Here is a 24,112-nt window from a genome sequence, read left to right as displayed (position 1 = left end):
GTTGAATGCAACCCAAGTCTAGCCAATGGTAAGCTGCAGTAGAGCAGATTTGATCACCCAGTCTCCATGTAAAAAAAACTCTACAGGCAATAATAAAAGCAATGCAAGCTTTATATTTTGCTCAAATTTTTAATGTCTAGTCTAATCTATGCAATTAATTTTCACTGATTTGAAAATTTCAGTCAGCGAGCCAATTTTGAAATGGCCACAAAATAAAAAAGCACATGTAAAGATTGTCAACTAGCCTATCACACAGCCCCCGACACCCGAGGCCGATTTGGACTCTCCCGTAAGATTCACCGATCTTCCCATTGGCGATAAGACTGAGACAGACTCAATATCCCAGAATCATCTAGGAAGTCATAACATCTCACGTGACACTGCGCTCCTATCAGCGCTCTAGGTGTCCGGAGTTTTGATAAGATTCACCTGTGTAATGTGTCATATGATACACTTAGGATAGTATTTAAGCCCAGGCCGTAGCCTAGTAGAGTTGTGAGGTATTGTATCTATTTCGAGATCTACTGAGCGCTCTTGGTAAAGAACTCTTTCCTCAGGAATAACCTGCACCTACTGCCACTTTACTGTAGCACATGTTTACAACTGCACTATTGCACTTTACCACTCATTTCTGCGGCAGATAATCATGATAATCAAGGCACAGCACTATCCATCCATACCACTGTAATTTATACACTGTAACCTAACCTGTTATTTCTTGATTAATATATATGCTTGTATATATACTCTTTTGTATTTTTAATGTTATATCTGGCATTCTTAGCGAGGAGCAAAGTAAGCTACTCATTGTATATAAGGAAACCTGTTTCCTCTGTGCAAATGACAAACACTTTGAACTTGAACTTTTCATTTTCTCGTCTCTGCCCTTTTTGCTCTGCCCTTTGCATTTGGTTGCTATTTCTCTCATTTTGGATTATGACCATTTGCCTGTACCTTCAGCAACGCTACTGCTTTCCCTTTTTGGATTAATGCTTTGTCTGATTTTCGTCTGTGTATTTTGTGCCTTCTGGATCTGAACTCTGCCTGTTTATCGACTACGACTTGGAACTCTTTCTCTCAGTAAAGCCCTTTTAATAAGTTTCATCTGCGAGCTTCTGACTGTGCTTGAAGCCTTACATAGCCTACTAACGTCAGCTGTTCATGGCGTCTTAGATGTATGTCCAGAGAAAAATGTGCATCTCAAATAATTATTTTACAGGAGAAGACAAAACGTCTTAACTTTCATTGTAATTAATGTTTGATTCCAAGTGATTTTAGAACATTTCTGTTGGTCCATATGTCTTGAAATTTTCATACATCGTAAAGGACAGTGGGTGTGTTGAAGTGTAGAAAAATAAAAATGGGCAAAAATGGAGATCAGGGTTTTCTTGGGACACAATGGGAACTAGACCATTCTAGCTGAGCACATCACATGATATATGAGCAAGATAGTTTGGAAGTTTTAGATGGCGTTTGACGTTTTCTCTGCCTTGATGAAAGGCTTGGTTTTGGGCGCTCCATTACGGAGAGGTTTTATGTGGTGCTCTTCATTTAACTTTTTAAAAATTGATTAGTTTGAGCCTATTATGCTTTGTCATGTACGTCCTCTTTTCTGGACTTTTCTTCATAAGGTTTCCTACATTTCCCTACTCTAGGACTGAGGTTTAGCAACAGTCCTGTTGCTGGCAACATGCAGAATTTGAGTTCTTTCAGCTTTAGCAAAGAAAAACTCCTAATAAAAACAGCCACACTACTGCAGTGTTCCTTCACACCTACATTGGCTCTTAGGTTGTATCATGATGCTTTCTCTGACATTTTGGCACAGTGCCATAATGCTGATAATTAAGATTAAGTGACCCTTATTAGTCCCACAATGGGGAAATTTCACCTCTGCATTTAACCCCTCCATGAAGTAAAACACCACATACACTCTAGTGAGCACACACACACACTAGGGGGCAGTGAGCACACTTGCCCAGAGTGGTGGGCAGCCCAATCCGCAGCGCCCAGGGAGCAGTTGGGGGTTAGGTGTCTTGCTCAAGGACACCTCAGTCATGTGCTGTCGGCTCTGGGGATCGAACTGGCGACCTTCCAGTCACACGGCTGGTTCCCTAACCTCCAGCCCACGACTGCCCCTAATAATACAATGTCATTTATAAGATCTGAGGTATGATATCAGTAGTATGTCATTGTGATATACACTAAAGATCAACGCACACTGGGCATGAAGTGACGGCGTCAAAAAATTGGAACCCATTGTTTTTGATGAAGGTAAGGACACCAATGCTCAATTTATCTGTACATCAGAACATGCCACTCAGCATTCTGCCATTACTACATTAAATTGAAGCTATATAAAGACCACAGAAAGCCATAGTAGATCACTTTTACACAGAAAAAAGGCAGCCGTCTTTTAGAGAAACGGACAAATGCTAGTGGTAAGTTCTCAGCCAATATTAAGAGCCTAGTCTATTCTGTACATTGTATCTTACAGCAAGCAACCAGCTGAGAAGAGGTAGTAAAGTGATGGAAAGGAGAGAAATGATATTGGAAGTGTAATTTCATTAAATGTATATGAATAACATGTAAAAATGAACTTGGCACTCTCACTGCAACACATTCTATGTAATACAGCATCATTTTGCTAGACGATGCTATGCAACGTGTTCAGCATGCAGTGTCCTTAAGCTACAAACTCAGTTGTTACAACCTGCCATTTCACCCAAGTGTCAAAACAAGCCAGTGTCAGAAATATTAATGTCACCTGACATAAATGCTAGATCAGCTTCACATGAACGTTGACAAATGCAGCCATTATAATAGACAACATCTATTGAAATAAGCCTTTATGAGCCCATCACACAAAATAAGGGTCCTCGGTAAAACCTGGACGTTTCCACTCCTGCTTGAGACACCCTGTAACAGAGCATGTGGTCATGGTCCACAGAAAGCTGCATGCACACATCATCTCTCCCACACTCCGTCTGGGTTCCTCCAGCTTCACATGATCAGGGCTTTCAGACTTGCCACACACACACAGACACACAGACACACAGACACACACAATTATCTGCACATTCCAGAAACATTCCTCTTAGAAATCGACTAATCTCTCCCTCTCGCTGAGCTGCTTGGCATTAATGTATGTTGTATCCATGGTCTGTCTCTAATGCGCATTTTCTCTCATATTAATGCTTAATGCAGTTCAGGTTACAGGTCAGACAGTGGAGTTAAAAACAAGAACACAAGGCTAAGAGGACTGCATCCTATTGCCATGACATGAGATCTACAGCAGTGCTGCTTACTTTCGCAAAAGAAAGCAGTTAGTGCTGTCCTAAGTGGATTCAACTGCCCTATAACCCCATGCACGCGACCTTATATGGTGGCCTTCATGTTGTTAATTACATCAAAATTTGTTATTCATTATTTTGCCAAGCTTAAATCACAATACATTTCTAAAAACATGAGACAGTAGTCTCTAAAGCCTACCATCAGAGTCTGGTATGTTGTAAACAAGAATAATCTTTGCATTTGATCCATCGTAGACCCAATCCAGCTAAAAACAGGCAGCAATAGGCAAAGTAGACTCAGTAATTTGCTTTGCAGCCAACAACTCAAAATTCTGAATAGGTCTAGTTTTTGACTGGTATTAAATCCAAGAGGTTCCTAATGGGGGATACCCATTATGTATCACAGGGGATACCTGTTGGGGATACCCACTGGGTATCTCAAAGGAAATCAATTAGAGGAATACTCATTGGGTATTACAGGGGATACCCATTAGGGGATACCCATGAATCACAGGGGAAACCAACTGGGGGGATATGCATTGGGCATTACAGGAGATACCAATTGGGGTATACCCACTGTGTATCACAGGGGAAACCAATTGGGGGGGATACCCACTGTGTATCACAGTCCTATGATGTATACTTGTTTAACCTAGCAAGTTGAATAGAGATCGACACACTCATGATAGACCTTGGGGTGCCCATGGGAGCCTGGGACCTGCTGATGCAAATCAAAAATGCATTTAAAAACAAAGCAGGAACAGAGAGGCTTTGTTTGCTTCTCCGTGGAGAGTCTTAGAAAGGGCCCATGCATGGGTATGCATGAACATACTGATATGTGCAAAGGAAATGCATGTTGATACTTGCCATGTTTGGATGTTGGACAGCTATAAAGCTGTCTAGGTGCCAGCCAAGTGCACTATCCTCATAAAAAAATATCTCTGCCTATTCAAATGCAGATGCTTATGGTCTTAAGATGACTCACTTTCTATCATTTACATTGAGGGAAATGACATACAGGCCTTCTGTGATCACACCTGTCCTCTCTACATCTTATCCATCATCCCTTTTCATGACTGTAGATGATTTGCGGATGGTGGCATCAGCTTTCAACAGAGTTTTCCACAACCAAGCTGAAGTGGAAAAAAGCTCTTTTCCAGAGGGAGGAACACTTTTCTGCAGGGGCTCTTACTTCTAAGCCTGAAGTGAGGGCTCTCCATCATCACACAATTCATCCGCTATGAAACGGGGCCCTAAAAGGAAGCTTTGAAGAGGTTTTCAGACCGTCGTTGGCCACTCACTGAGCTTCCCCTATTACAATTTGCGTGACTGAGCTCCCTCTATCTGAAGTCAAGCGAGACTACTTTCAGCTTCAAATGCTCCAAAAAACGACTGGCAGTCCATTCTCAGTCCCCTGCCATGGAGGCATAAAAGAGAGTAGTGGACGCTACTAAAACGGAGGTCAAAAGAAATAAATGCACCCTGCTAGCATCCTGCAGCTTCCTGCTAATCTTGGACTTCCTCCTTCAGTTCTGCAACAACTGCCAAACAGGTGACGTGGTCATGAATAGAAAAAAGGTACTTATATATCTACTATATATATATTATATAATCTACTACTACTGTGTGTGTGTGTGTGTGTGTGTGTGTGTGTGTGTGTGTGTGTATGTTCCATTTATGTAAATTGAACCATCATAAATGTGAGTTTCTCAAGGGTCTGATGAGGACACTGCAATGTTTTTTTTCTGTTTTTCTCTTTATAAAAAAGTAAGAGTGAGTTAATTTACCTGGTCAATAAATCAGCTTCCTTTGTTTACTTTGTGTCAATATGAAAAGTCAGAGAGGCACCATCTAAAGAGTCAAAACAATTCAGTGTATTTACATATTTGAGTAAAAAGAAGGCTTTAGTTAATATGCTCAGGTGCTAAAGCTAGCAGGGACCTTATATATAAGTGTGTGTATATGTATGTAATGTAATTATTATATATATATATATATATATATATATATAATCTATATCTCAATATTGGCCTTTGCAGTACTGACATTGCAGAAGTCTACAATATGTAATTTTGTGACTCGGTGACCTGGACTCGAGTTGCACTCCTGTTGCATTTTGACTGACTCAGACCTCTTGACTCACCCTTAACCAGCTCACTACTCAGCCTGGACTCAAGAATTAAGACTCATAGATTTTTTGACTGAAAACACATTGATTCAATTAGGGCTGTCAACTGTTATGCATGTGTGGTTTTCCTGTCCACTTTGCTGTGGTCATGCAGTCATTACTGCAATGCCATTCTGCACCATGCCGCATTAAGTTGGATGCAGCTTAAAAGCAAAGCATTTATCATAGAAATGCCTTCAGTCACCGGCAGGCCCAAAGTTTTATCGTACACTTCTTTAACCTAAGAACAGCTCAGCCAGTTTGCAATGAAGGCACTGTAGTTACTGAATAATAAGCCCTAGTATGTAATAAGCCTGGGGGTTTAAGGAGTCAAAAGAAAAGGGCAAAACGACTTGTTTGGCTGACACATAGTTCAGACAGTAAGTATGCTGACAAGCATAATAACTAATTTAGCTCTTTAGTTCTGCTCTTCTGAATAATAGATTTTCAACACTGAAAAACTCTTGAGTTTGGACTTACATGCAAACAGATCAACTCAACTCAGACCTGACTCAATCACAAATGTGATTTAACTAATGAAAATCAATGCAGACCAGCCTTTCACCATGTCCCATCAAGGATTCACTACTATAGTTCTTCATATATTTTAAGCTATGCCAACTTTGTCACTGTTTACAAGCACTACTAGGAGTCACCTAGCATAATGACTGTCGAAGCATGTTCACAAAAACGGGATCATGAGAGGCTGTCATGGAGGAAGTAGGCCAGGATCCTCCACAGCTCCACCTCCCCAGGCATCTGTTTGTTCTGGCGGATGAGAAGTGCACATGGGGCTTGATGTCAGATATCAAGCAGAGCTGTGAGAGCTCCTAACAGCAGGCCTCCAGCATCAAAACCGGCTCTCTGCGCAAATGCACGGCACCTGCGTGGAACGGGCAACGTAAAAGAAATCCTTCCAAGCACTGGGAGCAAAGAGATCCCATTAAATGGCCCCTTGAGACCATAAAAGGGGGACACAAACACATACTAGCATGTATATTTTCCTAAGCAAAAGTAACGGGCCATGCCTGTAAACAAAACAAACACCTTGTCCTGACCTAACAGTATAATGTGCAAGAATACAGCAGTTACTGTTACATCCATATAGGTTCTAACATGGTTCACAAGTATCTAGGTCTAATCCTATAATTGCAATAGTTTTTGATTGACATATATCGATTTTCACCTTCAAAGGAGGCTGGGCTGCATTGCTGTCTAGTTTGTTTTTAAAGTGCCTTCTACACAAGTTTTGGGAGTTGCCAGGTGTGAAGCAGACACCGTGTTTCATACATTAATAATCAACATGTGCTTGAAGTCCTGACAGATTGCTTGGGGGCCAAAGTATGTAAAGGTAACATCACTTATTCCTTTTGAGTCTATACACACAGTAAGGCTATAAACATACATCACGGGACACGCTGTACGGGTCTCTCACACTCCAAGCCAAGACGGAGACAACCAAACCAATTTTATCATAGGATAGCATGGACAGTATACAGGGAAAGTGACCTTGAAGCAAAGAATATGCAAAAATATGAGATGTAGAATCCACAGTATATCAAAGAGAACATGTGCAGGTCAATAAAAAGTAGAACCCCAACAAGTAGCATCCCAAACTCTGTTTCATAGGAATCACTCATCAGAAACCATTGCCTAGACTAGCAATTTATAGTAATAATGGTATGCAGTTAGCCTCCTTTCTTTAGAAGCAGTATCCAAACCTTTGGGTGAAGAGTTCCTTCCTTCCTTTCATAAGTACCCAATTCTAGTCATGGTGTAACCCTGCCCTGCATATTTTAGCATCTTCCCAGCTCTTTGTCTTGTACTTCAAATCAAGAAAGGCCTGTCAATTAGCTAATGAGTAGAATCCAGGACTAGGATTGTGAACCACAACTTCAGGAACACATGCAAGACATGCAAAGCCAGCAGGAGTGCCAATATTAAATGCAGACTTACGATCCAAGCCATTGATGTAGCGCATGGAGATTTCACAGTGTCCCCAGACAGCACTGACGATAGGGTACAGCTTCTTCCCTTTGAGCCCTCTGAAAGCCACACCCAGGTATTGTCCATCCACCATGAAGCTGAGTGTGCCCTCATCCATATCCAGCACCACCACCAAGGTGTCAGGCAGCACAAAGGCCTCTTCGGGTTCTAGGAAGCTGGGGTATGTGGGTGCCGATGAGGCGGGCCGGTTCTTGCTGTTGTGGTAGAGCTTGTTGCGGCCCAGGTCCCAGCCCCAGGACTCGCTGTCGCTGCCCACCAAGGACGTGTACCCCACTGAGTGCAAGGGTGCCTCAGCAGTGGCCACGCCCACTACGGCATGTGTGCCACGTTGGCGTGCGGGCCAGTGGATGCGCCAGGCATGGAGGCCCCGTGTGTATCCCACACGCCCGCGGATGCAGTCCGTACTTTGGGCCACAGGGTGCCGGTGAAAGGTTAGCTTGTCATCATCCTTGATGAAGATGTTGAGTGAGCGGTCATCAGCATTCCATGCATGCCTCAATTGCAGCTCATAGGGCGCCGGTGGCATGTCAAGCAGCAGGTCCAGCCGGGCTGGCTTGAAGAAGTCCGGCCCACGGAGCTCCCTCCGTAGAGGGCGGTATGAGGGCTCACCCCGCACATCCACTGACTTGATGCTGCCAGAGATCTTCTGACCCATGGTTCCTCAGTGGTGGGGGAGAGGGGAAGGGGTGGGGAAGGGGAGTGGAGCTAAGTTGGGTGGGTCGTCGGCTGGTGCCTGCCGTTACCTCATCAAAGCGCTGGGGTGTCAGGCCTAGAGCCGCTGAATGTGGCAAGGGCCGACAGATGCTGGCTTCATGCAGCCTCGAAGGAGCCCTGCAAGGGAACACATACAAAAAGTTATGTTACTAAAAGTTATGCTACTTGACATAGCAGCAAATTGATTTGATTCACTCGTTGATTTCCATATAGATTTGAATATATTGATCTGACTCAGTACATTAAACTGCTGTTCAATCCAGCAATTCTATTTGGCCATTCAAAATGATCTGGACACAGAGCCTCTGAACAAAGCATCTAAACAATGCCAGTGATTTAAGAGGTCAGCAGTTCTGAAGATAATTTGTTTTGTCGGGAGAATGGAGGGTTGTGGGATGGTCATCAAGAAAAAGACCTTTTTTTGAACAGTGTTTTTTCTGAATTGAAGTTCAGTGTATGTGACTTTCCAAATAAAGACCTTAAATTGGGTTCACTGCAGCACCGCCAGCCTCATTTTGTTACCATCCCCTCTGCAATATCATGCCATCTAATCAAAAATAGTAACTGGTGAGTGAGTTTAAGGCATGAGCAGGCACGAGGAACAGATCAAACAGCAGAAATCGCTGGCTGCATCAAGTGAATGCTGTCGCTATGAAGGGTTAAAGAAGTTTGCTTTGGTAACCAATCATGATTTTTGCAGTTCGTAGCTTTTAAAATGAATTTTTGACCAATGCAAGCAATTTTACGCAAACACTAAATGTAAAAACACAAGACTAATGCAGCGGCATCAGGAGGAATTGTAAAGACTGCGCCAAAAAAAACAAAAAACCGAATGAATCGTTGCACCATTACTTATAACCAATGTGGTAGGGACGTAATGAAGTACCAAAGGAGTAGGCTTAGCTAATCAAGAGGGAAATGTCACCTGAGAGGAAAGGCCAAAACAAGACAGAGAAGACAGAGGAAATGCATATGTATGCATGCATGATTGTGAAGGATAGAGAGGAAGAATGAATTAACAATAAGGTTATGAGGCAGAGAGGAAACACACTGATTCTGACTCACTCTAACACACACACACACACACACACACACACAAACGCACACACATATATAGTCTGACTAAATCAGATCACTTCACTCCATGTGCATCATGTAAGAAACTGACAGGCAAAAAAACCATCCACAAGCACTCTTACTTAAAGATGCGTCATATAGGCCACTAGCTCACTATCGCAAAAACAGGCAGCACATCTCCGACAAACCCTTGCTGGGTGCACATGTGTGCATAAACAAACAGCAGTATTGAAGTATTGAGCTGTCTGTGTCTGCCCAGACAGCAGCTCTCTACATTGTGGTGGAATGTTCTGGAAGTAGACTAATTTAGCAGATCCATATTTAATGAGAGCCTTTTGGAAGAGCTGTGGCATGCAAAACAAAGCAGGGAGGAAACAAAAAATGGGTAATAATTTATTTCCAGTCCCCCTGCCCCTTTCCGCACCAAGCCCCCCTAGTCTTCTATTGCCTCAGGCGTCCACGTAAGAGGGAGAGAAAGGTCGTGGTTTGCATAAGAGATAGTCATTAGCTCGCTGCCACATTAAAAGAATACTTCAGCAAAACGTCATGTTTACATAATTTCCTCTGGACCCCGACACATATTGGGTGGATGACGTTCTGCACTGGAGCTTACAAACCACATGTTTTTCCCTTTTTATAGATAACAGTGTGTCATTGAGTGGAAGACAAAACATAAGCAAGACTATTAAAGATTACGTGGCTCTATGAGAAGGGAAGTTTTCAACATTTGTGCATAATTCAATCTGTGAAGTGATTCATTGTAGAGTTTCTTTGTACTGGTGGTGATGGGAAGCCAGGGATGTGAATAAACTGCGCAGTATAATTTAGTTTACTGTGCAAAATGACCAATGAACTTATTTTCTGATTTTATGTAATGTAAACAATGGTAAAACAGCAGTAAATCTGAAAAAAATATTATTTGAGTACTATTTTATGGGACCTGGGTACCTTACGACACCCTGTGTTCACCCCTCTGCTGTTAATAAAGTGTAAAATAACATTTTTAGGCCAAAACCGTCTCAAAATGAATGTAAGACAATGTTTCAGTTTAGAGGGATGAAACGCTTTGGATGTCTGGTTTCCATCACTGGTGTTGTGGACAATTCTGACTTGGTTTCTATAAAATAGGGCAAATCACATCCAACCACTCTGATTAGCCATGCTTACATGCAGAGTGACCATCCATTAATAATCTGGCTGGTAGTTCAATCCGAATAGAATACGTCCAAGTATTCACCTCATTTGGAACAGACCGTCCTATCTTGCTGAATGAGGAAGGTAATCCTGTAAATCATGTTAAACACAAGAGGAATATCCATGTAAACGGCTGCATCTGATTAGTCCCAAGTAGAAAGAATGTTCTGTATATGCGTGAAAGTTCAACATGGCAGAAACGGGTCTACAGAAGAGACATAGTTTATGCTCTGAGCTTTAAAAGACGGCAGTGGAACAGACATCCAGCCTGTGTGTCTCAGAGCATATCATCTTCCTCTCTGACTTCTTTAATAAGTACGTGTGAAGCACGTTTTCCAGAGTCTGACATCATTTTAAAGCAATTAAAACCACAAGCGCTCCAGCTGTAAACTCCGGCAAACACACTGCTGCTCGTCTCACGCTGACTGGACTCACGTGATGCTTGTTGTCATGGTAACGTCTACACTAAGTGGTACACGCCAGTAGTTTTGGATCAGATTACTTATAGTGTGCATGTAAGTGAGATTTTAACAAGTGAGCATATAAACACGTCAGTCCTAATTCATAATCGGAATGTGTTTAATCCAATCGGACAGAAATTTCCCATGAAGACGAGGTAAAGATGTGATTAACTGTGCGTGGAGTTTGTGTAATATTTCATTTAGCTCTATTAGGAAATAGAGTTGGGGAAAGGGAAAACATCTGTGGCTTCAACAGTTATGAAATGTTAAGGTGGCTTACAAAGAGCAGACACAGGTTTCAACTGCATTTTAAGTGGTCCCAGTCAGCAACGTTGGCATTTCTGGGATCCTTTTAATGGCCAGGCTGATGTCAAAGTACAGGGAAGAGACAGATGGAGTGTAATGGAAGATTGAGACAGTGATCGGCCACACATACTTCATATGAAATGCTAGCAGGCAGTTCTTTCTACAGTCAGTGACGCATTGTCTTTTTCCAGGAATGAGAGTAGAGGCTTCCTGTTCAGAGGAAGACGAGGCCTTGCCAGGGGATCTAGCTCACACACACACATACACGCTCAGGCTATGACTCTGCGGTCCCACGTAAACAGTGAAAAAGAAGCCAAGAATCAAGCTAACACATGCATCAGACAGGCTATAATCAGACAGTGCCTGCACATGGCCTGGGTCAAACAGCAAACACACAAACAGGCCAAGGGACTCGAATGTACAGACACACACTCACGTACACAGACACTGGCTTCAGACATTCTCACCACACTGAGGTTACAGAGAGAGGAAGAGGGCGAATGCGAGAGGGCTGAGTGCAGACAACAGGAAGGAGGGCGGCCAGACATCCAGACAGTCAGAGCCGGGAATCCTGGGCAAGCGTTACTAGTGTTAAAGGGAAAAATAAATGAGGTCATGAGGGACGGGGAGAGAGAATGAGTGAGAAAGAGAGGAAAATCCAGGCAGGCAGATAGACCAGCTCACCAAAAATGCCAATCTGGGTTTGAAAAACTAGGTGACTCAGGTGCCTGGAAAGGCTCCTGAATCAGGACAAAGAGGGTTTAACAGATTTGCTTGCTACACTAATGTTATTCAATCAGCCGTTCTCTGTTTCAGACAGTCAGATTAAAAACCCCTCAGTCACTCAGGGCCACCGTTTTGCCGTTAATCACCATAATTAAACTAATCTGAAAACCAATAGCGGCATAATTGCAAAGTTAGCAGGGAAGGGTAGTTCAGGACAAGCTTTTGATTGTTATTCAATTTTTCCCACTCTGTAATTCAATTAAAATGCCGGTGAAGTGCCGCTCACCTCAGTGTGGTGATAAGAAGGACAAATGGGAGGATGGAAAGGCAGCTAGCAAAGTAATGAAAGTTCATTCCAGATCAATTCTTTCCACTGGAACTCAGAGCCAAAGTGCACAAATGGATGTGGAACTATGCAGAATCAGAGTATCTTGATATGGTTAGCATTACCAAAATTCACCATTAGTACAGAGCACATTGTCATGCATTAAAATGCTCCACTGTCTCATCGACCTGCATCTATTTGGTCTTGGAACTGCTCATCAAGTGCAGATTTCAGCAGGCAGCCAGACTCGCCGACAGTCTTTCACATAAACACAATCAGTACCAGGCAAAAGTCTGGACATATTTAGTCTAGATAGCCAGACGTCTGTGTTTTGTCAGAGAGTGTTTGTACATTTTGTTGCTTAACATGGCCAAGAACCAACTACTTTGACAGAAACAAACCATCTGCCCGACAAGCAAAGTAACAAATCGTAGAACATTGTTTTTTGAGGTGTGTAGGGGCAGGCCTACTTGAAAACTGTTAAATAACTTTTTAAAGGGGCAGTCAGGGGCTGGAGGTTAGGGAACCACCCTCCAACCATAAGGTCGCCAGTTCAATCCTCTGAGCCAAGTGTGTGTGACTGATGTGCCCTTGAGCAAGGTACCTAACCCCCAACAGCTCCCTGGGCACTGCAGATAGGGCTGTCCTCTGCTCTGGGCAAGTGTGCTCACTGCCCCAAGTGTGTGTGTTCACTAGAGTGTATATGATGTTTCACTGCATGGATGTTTCAAACGCGGAGGTGAAATTTCCCCGTTGTGGGATTAATAAGGGTCAATTGATCTAAAGATGTGTAGTTTTCAACCTTACTGCTAATATTTTCCTCTTAAAATTCTTGACCTGCCTGTAAAAAAACTGTTTCCCAGATTAAAACCGGTGCATCAGTAGCAACTGACAAAGTCCCGATAGTTTAACATGCCAGTTTTAATATGCAGTGGACATCAGACACTCCGTCCCTCTACGTGAAGAGCTAAAAGGAGAACTAGAGGTCTGCACATGAAATTGAAGCCAAAGCGACCTGTGCCTGCATCTTTGAGATCTGACCCAACAAGCCATTTCATTTGGGTTTCACCCAAACCTGACCTGAATCCATTTGCACACACTAAAAGAGATTCTTGCAGACATTGTTTTACAATCCTTTGCTTTGTTACTAAGCATTTGACTTCACTGAGAGAAGATTAACTAACAACACTATATGTAGGCATAATCTTTAAAATAAAGACAAATGTAATACTAAAAATGTTCATTAGAAAACAAACACAATGTGAACCGGACCAATTATGGCCCAAAACCTGATATTTTTGTGCCCCTTCAGGCTTTGGTCATGTAGCAGACTGGTAGTTAGCTACACTCTTAGAAATAAAGGTGCAGGTACACTTTCTCATTCATTAAGGTACAAACATGTGAATGTATCCTCAAAGGTAGGTACCCACAACAGTGGTTTTAAGGTCCAATTGTGTATTTTGTGGAAAAGTACATAATTGTTCCTTTTCATAACCAACCTTTTAAACCAGAACAACAAAATAAAAAGCGTGGAAACAAGACGGGGCGTGTGGAGTCAACTTCAAGAATATAATTTCAATGGATTTTGATACAATTTTGCTCCCTGACTAAAGGTACTGAGATGTACCTTTGAGAGAACCACCCCAGTGACAAGATACTTGCCCAGTGACCGTTTTGTACCTTATCTTCTGAGAGTGTAGGACATACCTAATTGACTGACTGTGTTTTATATAATCTTATATAAAGGGCAAAATATGAATTTGTCAATATCTCCTGAAAATAATATTCAGCAATTTACCAGTAGAACTTGTTAGAAAAGATTCCTGGCACGTTTTTTCATGGACCTAATTGAGAAAATGGCAAGAGTCCAAATTTTACTGTACACTCACTCAGATACACATCATACATACAAGGCCCAGGGACAGTGAGCAGCCTGCAGTGGTGTATCGCTGCCGACTCACTGAGTCACATCATGAACGAAGACGACTACGTGACTAAGCTGAGTTGGCAGTCATCCATCCTGAGGCTGAGGAACACAAACGACATCAGTTACGGTCTCTCTCTTGTCAGGGTAAATGAGGCAAGACATACCGTGCCCCAGCAACGCTAAAACCGCAATAACCATGTCCTAATGGATCACGGGCATGGCCGTCTTCATCTGCCCGGGAATGTGAGACACAGTTCTGTACAGAGACAGGAAAGTAACAGGGTTGGCTTACTTGAGCTCATGAGTGTTACGTATGCAACAGTGCTTCTTTGTCCAAATACGGTTGCCTTTTGGAAATGCACAATTGCTATCACCGTTGACTTGCAGCGCCTCTGGGCTAAGACAGTCACAGCTGTGAGTCAAACCACCATGGTGCCAAGCCAGTCAAAACAGCAGAGCTTTGAATGTGCCCCCTGGTAGGTGCAGGCGACACAAGGTTTTCTTCTTCCTCTTTGACTTGTACCCCTTGTGATCTGTGCTTGTTCCACAGGACAGTTTATTCAGTCGTGCCATTCCTTCAAGGCGCTTTTGTTTCCTGTGACACATAATGCATTTGAAGAAGACAAAGGCAATTTTGCATGGCATGACTAATGGTCACATAATACACTTGTCTGTCCTGGCAAAAGTATCATGTGCAGTAGTAAATGAAGGCGTCTTGAAGGAATGGCCAGACCAAACAAACTGTCCTATGGAGCGACCACAAGACAAAGAGGAATAAAACCTCTTTGAAGTCTATGACTAAGCAATGTATGGAGAACTGGCAATGGGGCTTTCTGTGGTCTAGCGTTGCTAGTTTCTGTTTAAGGGATTTTAAGGACTGTTGAAGTGAACATTTCATTTTGCCACTACCAAAGCAATGCTAAAGTCACCAGGACCTTACCAAATGTTTCAGTAGTGACAGATTAAGCTAATTGTGAACGCTAGAGTGCTTTTTCATTTAAATGTTGGAGTATTTATTTAAAAATTAAACTTATAATCCTTCTAAAATGTTCAGTTTCTCTTTCAAAAGAAACCAGAAATATAGCAAAAATGGCTCTCAACACTAAGTACCCAATAAATAATTATTTTATATACAGTTGATTTTGTGTATAATTAATACTTTGGGTAGACAAAGGTTGGAACCCCACAAGTTAACATCCAAGTGAAGCTTATTCTTGTTACAATCTCATATTGACAATACAAAGTTGTCTTTGGACAACATTTGGTGCTGGATTGCACTGCAAACAAGGGATACCCCCTTCCCAAATTCTTCTAGACTGTGTTCTTTTAACATCTGGAGTCAATAATCTAAACAAAACTAGCCAAGTAGCAAAACTTTATCAGGTGATGGAACTGTTGTTTTCCTTGTGAGAGGTAAGGTGTTCTGGGAGACTTCTGAGATATGCTAACTTACTTACTGCTAATGGCAGACTTGTCTTTTGGACAATGCAGATAAGTTCACAATCACAATTTGAGCACTGCCTTCACAAAGTGTTGGTTTGGTTTAGAAATTTCACACTCCGTTCCTTCCCAACCGAATAAGTCTACATTCCCACCCACAACAAGCCCAAAATTTCTCATGGTTGTCCCCAGACATTCTTGTTACAAGATCACGTCTGGCCCTGCAAGACTAGTGGAAGCCAAGCCAACCCACAAGCTCTATTCCTGGGGTGAGAATGAACCAATTGTACATCACTGAAACAGACCTTGAACAACGGCAGAAATCCAATTATTATACGTACCAAACATGAAGGCACTTGTACTGTCTTAGGGCAAAAGGACAGGGGCTCAATTCATCCCTGGGGTTCTATCTGTACAAGTGCCTGGGTCATGGAGTTTTCTGCAATCTAGATTTACTCATGAGCGCTCTAGATTCTGTTCTATAGTTTTGAAGGATTAGTTTATTTCAGGCTGCTCACCATTTTAAACGTTCTGACCTCCTAAGAGTCAAGTCTGCCTTGATGTATCTGCGTGTACATTGGTATTGTTTAGTCTATGACACTCCCTGTCCATGTTCTGTGTTTATGTTACAGCGCCCTGCAGCCCAAGAAAGGCCTTGCTCTATCTTTCCCTGTCTTCCACACATACACACATTAACTGACACCTGGATCCTTCCTACGGTATGTGACAGGACTCATGGTGCACGATTCCTGGCCACAGTCACCAGCGAGGGGATGGACGCCATTGCCTTTGGCCACTGGGGGCTTTGAGGAATGCAAACTGGCCATCTGTTGTTTACCTTTTCTCATCAACTCTATTTGATTTGGACATTTCTTCACCCTCATCTCCCTCTGCCTCTTCACCATCATTCTATCTCTCCCTCAGGTTACACTGCCTGTGCTCCAACAGACAGCGAGATACTGACACATCCACTCCTGTGGTCCCTCTGTCCATGCTCATCCTAATTGAACACACAGTCCTTCGTGAGAACTCTCTAGCGCGCACACACACACACACACAGACACACACGCATGGTGTGAGAAATATGCACCATCTAGACAACAGGCATCTGTTCTGCCAGGCGGTGGTGGCTTTTTTTCCCGCCCAGAACCTTCTAGAAGAGGTGGGAGAGGACGGGCTGGCCACAGAGTGTCTTTCAGCGTTATTCAATCTCGTCTGTTTATAAAAAAAAAAGATGATTCATAGGCGCCTAGGAGAGGTTTGGGTTCATAAACAGCCTTTAAAGTGTTCGTGCTTGTGTGTTTGTGTGCATGTGTGGGTTCCTCCGGCGTGACATACTCCGACTGGTGAGATGGGCTCTGAAGTGACACGCGGGCGGATGAATTCGCGGACAGCCTTCGGAGACTGTCACATCAAAGACTGCGGGAGACTTCAGATGGGGGGGATAAAGCTCGGCCAGGACAAACATGAAGCTGCCACCAACACTGGCTCCAATTAGAGCTGAGAGATACTGTTACAACATGGACGCAGTTCAACCTTTGTCTTGAAACAATGCCACTGTGCTCAGAAACTTATTGCAGAAACAGTAACTTAAACTTAGTGTGGACCCATTGACCTGTAATCATTAAAGTGGCACAGGTTTGACCACGTTTAATGATGTACTCTGTGTCTGAGTTGTGGAACTTCCATACAATGTGGAAACAAGTAGCAATTTGAGGACCTAAGTACACTATATTTCAAAAAGTATTCAGTCACCCATCCAAATCAGTGAATTCAGGTGTTCCAATCACTTCCATGGCCACAGGTGTGTAAAACCAAGGACCTGGCCTGCAGACTGCTTCTACAGACATTAGTGAAAGAATGGGTCGCTCTCAGGAGCTCAGGGAATTCCAGCATGGTACCGTGATCGGACGCCACCTGTGCAACAAGTCCAGTTGTGGAAGTTCCTCACTACTAAATATTCCACAGTCAACTGTCAGTGGGATTATGACATAGTGGAAATGATTGGGAGCAACAGCAACTCAGCCACGAAGCGGTTGGCCACGGACAATGAGAGTGGGGTCAGCAGATGCTGAGGCGCATAGTGCTCAGAGGTCGCCAACTTTCTGCAGAGTCAATCACTACAGACCTCCAAACTTCATGCGGCCTTCAGATCAGCTCAAGAACAGCGTAGAGAGCTTCATGGAATGGGTATCCATTGCCGAGCAGCAGCGTCCAAGCCTTGCGTCACCAAGCGCAATGGAAATGAGTCTGGGTTCGGCGGTTGCCAGGAGAACGGTACTTGTCTGACTGCACTGTGCCAAGTGTAAAGTTTGGTGGAGGGGGGATTATGGTGTGGAGTTGTTTCTCAGGAGTTGTGCTCTGCCCCATAGTTCCAGTGAAAGGAACTCTTAATGCTTCAGTAGACCAAGAAATTTTAGACAACTTCATGTTCCCAACTTTGTAGGAACAGTTTGGGGATGACCCCTTCCTGTTCTCACATGACTGCTCACCAGTGCACAAAGAAAGGTCCATAAAGACATGGATGAGCGAGTTTGATGTCGAAGAACGACCAAATACTTTTGGAAATATAGTGTATGTGAAGCCAAGCGCCACCCTATCAGCACTTCATGTACATATCATTTACACAAAGCATGCCCTAATTCATGTGATTATTTCGGTAGGGAGTCGATAAACTGCCATCAACAAAGGAAACCAATGGCTATGCAATGTAATGTACTGCAGGTTGTTACAAAGACTGCAACACAGCTAAAATATAGTACAGTACCACTTTTTCTTTTCTGACAGTAAAGCCAGTATTGAAACCTTAAATATTATTTAATTAAAATGATATTTTTGTCTATAAACAAGCTTTCACATTATACAAAGGTATTTGAAGTGAGTTCTGCTACTGTGAATGTTTGCTATTTCAGGTTAGATTTGTTACAGGATTTGTTCTATTTCCCCCTTTGATATCTGACCGAGCCTTTTCTGATCTCAGTCTAATACCACTCATCATGGATGCTGATATACAATAGTACATTATAAAACCTTAAAGTGCACTTTTTAAAGTAAACAATGCATTTTTCTAATCTTTCAGGCAGCCTGACAAATAGATGCTATTTTCCTAAACTTCTCACCTCCCCCCGCCCCAGAGCCTTGCCCTGTTCCAGCGTTGCCGCAGGGGGTGACACAACAGCTCAGACCCAATAAAATGGTGTGTCGGAAACCATTTGGAGTCTAGCAATCCGTGAAACTGTGAGAGGCTAGAGGAAGTAAAGGAATGCTCATGGGTGTCCCGCAAATTCCAACAAAGACATCCTAAAATCTTTTGGCCACACAAGGAATTTATACTTGATTTGACTCAGGAGTGTAGGAGATGTTCAGCTGTGCCAGTCCAGGTCCTGAAGCACCCAATGACTTGCACATTTAGTTTTTTGTGCTTGTCAAATACACCCACCTCAACTCAGGAAGGACTTGAAATTCGAAGATCAGTTGGATCAGGGAAGCTTTAAGCTAACTTTAGGCTTGGCTCAATGTAACCCTGGATTTTCTGCCTCACGATGGTGGATCACTATTTACCTATATCACCAATTTATGATACATGCGCAACCTGCTTCAGGGCAGGTTATGTTCAGGGTAACCTATAATAAACAACCCTTGGACCAATCAAGACCAAGCTTCTGATTAATCAGAGACAACTTTCAAATGGTGGTGGCAATTATTAATCCAATTCACTGCAAAAATATCTTAACAACTGAAAATGTATTAAATCATCATTATATATAACATTTCCCATTATGAGATTGTGAAAAGAATATTATGAAATGATTCCCACAATTTCAAGGCATTTGTACTATTTTCAATTCAATTTTTTCCTGAAATATTCATAATATTCTAGCATAAAAACCCAAATTAAAAATGTTAGATAGTATGATTTCTCTTTTCCTTAAAAATAAACTGTCTGACTCTTAGTGCTTTACGCAATTGGCTATTCGGCATAAATATCATGTTCTGATGTGCACAGTTAATAGAGAAAGTCGTTAATCATTATCACAAAATGAGTTAACATTGGTTAGGTCTTCTAAAGTTGAAACAGTCAGGAATCCTGATCATTACATTGATTTATCAGTCTACTCAGTCTTTAGCAGGAAGTTCTTTATTCTGTAGAGTCTATCTTTACATGCCACGGTTTTAAAACTGTTAATTTACAAGCATTGATAGTGTTTCTTTTAAGATCCGTTTTTTTTTTTAGAGGGCAAATAAAAAAAGCATAAAATTAGACTAACCAAATGTAAAAAGTCACTATTCTGAATACTGCCTTTGCAAAATGGGACATGGACTGAGCGCAGACACTTTTCTGTGTACTGAATACATATTCCCAATTACATTCCACCTCCCAGAGTTACAGCAGGGAAAACAACAAAACTGGGCAGAGTCACTCCAGGCCCAGGACTGGCACCTACTGAGCTGGCCAAAGAAAGCACAACACAGAGAGAAGAGCATGTGTGAGACAGCAATTGCAGTGTGACAATCCTGAAGCCATTCATCAGCGTGACCAAAGTGTCCACCCCCGACCCACAGGCAGCAATTGCAGGAGTCCACAACACACACATGCAGCACAACAGCTCTCTCTCACATGGCAGATGTGCAAGGCACCCTCCTGTCCAGTAAAGCCACAAAGCACACACACACACACATTCACCAAGCCATGCACACACACACTCTGAACCACCACTGGCACCGATTCAGTAGCTTCCCTCCAGAAAGGAGACACTGGAGTGGTCTGGACAGACACTAGTGCACATCTCTAAACAGCCTTGCACAGCTGGGACCTCCAGCATCCCAGAGGGGCTTCTGAAACAGAGTGTGTTTCAGTCCAGCGCTCTCACACACACATACACACACACACTGATTAGCCCATTAAGCCCTGAGGGACCCATATGTGGAGTCACACTTCAAATGCTCTCTCACCACTGAAATAATAATATACAGTCAAATGCAGAAGATTTAACAGCCTTGGTTTAATGACATCTTCTCTTGATTTACTAAGCAAAAATAAGTTACCACATCTTCATCAGAGAAAACACTTAAACATATCTAAATATGGTATTTTCAGCTAATTTTAGTCCAGGTTTTCTATTTATTTGCTGTGTTGGAAAAACAAAATATAAAATGTGCCATAATTTTTCCACAAGCTGCATTTTATTGTGTTTTATTTTCCAATATGTTAAATCCAGCAGTTAAACAGTACTTGTTTGCTCTATGTGGAGGACATGGGAACTTATTTTCACTTTCCAAACCTTTTGCATACACACTTTTCACAGTAGTTGCCAAACAAAAATGTATAGAATACTGACTACTACTGAGTATTAAGCCTTGTTATTAATGCTGTGTTTGCAATATGGTAGGCAGACAACGTCAAACTGGATTTTCCATTGTTTTGAATGGAGCAGTGATGGAAAATTCTGCCACTAGCAGCGGAGATGGACATGCACCACAGCGGTCAGTGGAACATTCCATCAAAATAACCCAGATGCTGAATTGTTCTAAAACAGATGATAAGTGCTTACTGTGGGAAGACAAGGCATATCAGTTTATGTGCAAAATGATTATATTTTATCATTACCGTAAGAAATTATGTAACAATACGCTTTTCTAGGCATCCGCCGTACTTAAAGAACACTGACCAAGACTGCATTAATAGTCCTGCTCAACTAAAACACAACATTTCTGGGGCTTTTTCTCAAACTTCAGAAAAACAAACATTGTGGTACATATTGTGTATCATGAAAATGTCTTCAAGCATCATGATACTATAGATATCACCAGCTCCCAATTCATGTGCAATAAAAATCTTTGTTTTTTAGGATATAATAATGGCTAACACCATCACCTTGACACGGACATGAACACTGTATTTGTTCAATGCCAGCATGAAATCACAACATTAAGATTGATTACTGACACCTGATTAAGTGCACCAAATTGAAAAGTGACAAAATTAAAACTACTTTTTGTGTCTTCAACATATGAAGAGTAGTCAAGGATGATTCAAATACCTTTTAAATGTCCAGGAGGTGCTGCCTTTGAGTAAAGCTCTCAACTTTGCTGAGCCTGGTCTACTGTTGTGCTAATTTAAACTCATCAAAAGCAATTGTGATGTAAATCCTCAGCCTCAGTTCCTGACTAAAAATGAAAAACTTAAATAGGATTTTTCTAAATTTCTTCACAGGGCTCTGTACAGTTGTAATAGAAACCAGGGGTAACATGTTTTTTATACTGAATGTTGACAGTGGCCAAAAAAGTGGTACAAGGTGTTTTTGGGGAGTATTTTGCCTTACAATGCCCTGCATGTGTAAAATCCATTTAACAAAATACAGGCCTAGATCTTCTTTCACAACTACCATAAAACAATGTATCATGCATCAGGCAACATACTGTATTTATAACCATTTCATGCTTAAAGGCAGAAGTTTGGTTAGGATCACCACCAGGGTGAACTCTGACTTTTCTCTCCGAAAAAAAGGTACTAAACTGTCACCGGCGCAGTACCCCTCTTATCACTGGGGTGGTACACTCAAGGGTACATCTCAGTACGTTCAGTCAGGGATTAACTGAACCATAATCCACTGAAATGATATTTTCTAAGTTGTACTGACTCCACACACCCCGTCTCATCTCCAGGCTTTTTAAAAGGTAAGGTACAAATCCGTATGTTTCTACTGGGATAAACTTATTTAAGGTACTCAGCTGGGCCTTAAAACCACTGCTGCACCTTTGAGGGTACATTTACATTGTTTGTACCTTGAAGAATGACACTGTACCTGCACGGTACCCTTATTTCTAACCGTGTAGAATGGAGAATCTCTAACAAATGCACTCTGAATAATGTTACATCTGAACTATTTTAGGACGCAGACCTTTTGCAAAATGTCTGGAATTCCAAATTCCCCTCAAATGCACTGAAGTGAAACTAAAGTGAAATCATAACTCAAAGTAATTCAAAAGAAAACCTATGCACAAAGGGATACTGCAATTGAAGCAGGCTTCCTTTCCACACTTCTCGCAGACAAAACTCACCTCACACATGCCTCAATGAACTCTTACACCCCACCCCCCGTCTCCCCCCTCCATTCCGAGTCTAAACCACTGGTGCTCCATCTGGCCTAACATAAACACATTCCACTGTTGGCAATGCACAGCCACAAACACGCAGACACGCACAAGCCGAGGGCACAACAAGGAGCCTTCAAATCCCATTCCAGAATGTCCTTCCTGAGTTCTCCTTCCAGCAAGAGAGAACAAAAAATGTGAAAGAAAACCCAGCGGGACTGCCGTGCACTCAGAAACCCCCGTAGTCCTGCGCTCTGTCTCTCTAATCACCTTATCTCATCACCTTAAGAAAACACCTCTTTATCCACACCAACGCACATACTGTCCTGCCCCAGCACTCTCCCCAGATCTCTCTCCTTCACAGCTACCAAGGTTTTTTTTTTCCTTTCTTCCATCCAAAAGTATCCCGCTTGTTCAAACATTACAGAGGAAGCTTCCTTTCCTTTTTTCTTTATGGATATAAGAGTTGCAGGGGGTTTGATAAAAAGAGAGAAAGACAGGGCTGCCAGTGGGATCCCACTGCTATTGGAGGAATTAAAAAAGAGAGAGAAGAATGAGGAAGACAACCATTCAGAAACAGCACTCTCTCACACTGCTTACAGTCGTGGAAGTCCCGTCCACTGTAAGTCCACTCTCCCGTCCGGCGATTCTCCTAAGGAAGAAACAGCGCAAAGCAAAACCAAGAGAAGGAAAACCCCCAAGCTCCTTTCTTTTCAGAAGAAACACGTTGCCTCTGCTCTCCTCTTCTCTTCACTGCTCTTTCTTTCTTTCTTCCTTTCTCTCTGGCTCTCTGCTCCTGCTGAGGGGGGTAGGAAAGAAAGCTTCTGCCCCTGAGATGTTACCCCCCCTCCCTCCCTCCCTCCCTCCCTCCCAAAGCCCCCCTCCCTGGGGGCTAATCCGCGGCGTGGCCGTCCCGCTCCGAAACTCCTCGGGCTCACTCACTCAGTCAGTCACTCCCAGAGAGAGAGAGATAGAGGGAGAGGGAGAGGGAGAGAGGGAGGACAGAGAGATAGGTATTGGGAGCAGCAGCAGCTGCCTCATGTTGAAGAAAGGCAATCCTCTGTTCTCGTCAAGTAGAGATAGGGAGAGAAAAGATGGGTGAGAGAGAGAGAGAGAGAGAGAGAGACAGGGAGAGACAGAAAGCACACCCCTCCGCCCCGCCCCCGGCTTCCACAGTCTCCACCCTCCCTCAACATTCGCCTCCCTTGGCAAATCAGACCCGAGAACGACCGCACATGCTCCGTTTTCCTGCTTTTGCTCCTCACGACCTCGTCTCTCTGATCCGTGCCTCAGAGTGAAGGCTGTTTCTGGAGATAACCTGGATTTGCTTCTTCAGGATTAAACACTTCAACTAGTGAACTAGAGTGTGTGTGTGTATGTGTG

The 24,112-nt window shown here is 42.7% G+C and overlaps 1 protein-coding gene across 1 annotated transcript in view; it reads right to left on the bottom strand.

Annotated features, from left to right (window-relative positions):
- Window positions 1–23,568, bottom strand: part of spsb4a (splA/ryanodine receptor domain and SOCS box containing 4a) — a 66,418-nt gene extending 42,850 nt beyond the window's left edge. Inside the window, exons 1-2 of the mRNA XM_017719589.2 lie at window positions 23,330–23,568; window positions 7,414–8,295 (exon numbers count right to left, since the gene is read on the bottom strand). Coding sequence (XP_017575078.1) covers window positions 7,414–8,119 — 706 coding nt within the window. The 5' untranslated portion in view covers window positions 8,120–8,295; window positions 23,330–23,568. The remainder of the gene's footprint in view (window positions 1–7,413; window positions 8,296–23,329) is intronic.
- Between the last annotated feature and the right edge of the window lie 544 nt (window positions 23,569–24,112).

Source organism: Pygocentrus nattereri, chromosome 2 (genome assembly GCF_015220715.1).
Source record: "Pygocentrus nattereri isolate fPygNat1 chromosome 2, fPygNat1.pri, whole genome shotgun sequence".
Classification (NCBI taxonomy): Eukaryota; Metazoa; Chordata; class Actinopteri; order Characiformes; family Serrasalmidae; genus Pygocentrus; species Pygocentrus nattereri.
This window is presented reverse-complemented; position numbering and strand designations above follow the sequence as displayed.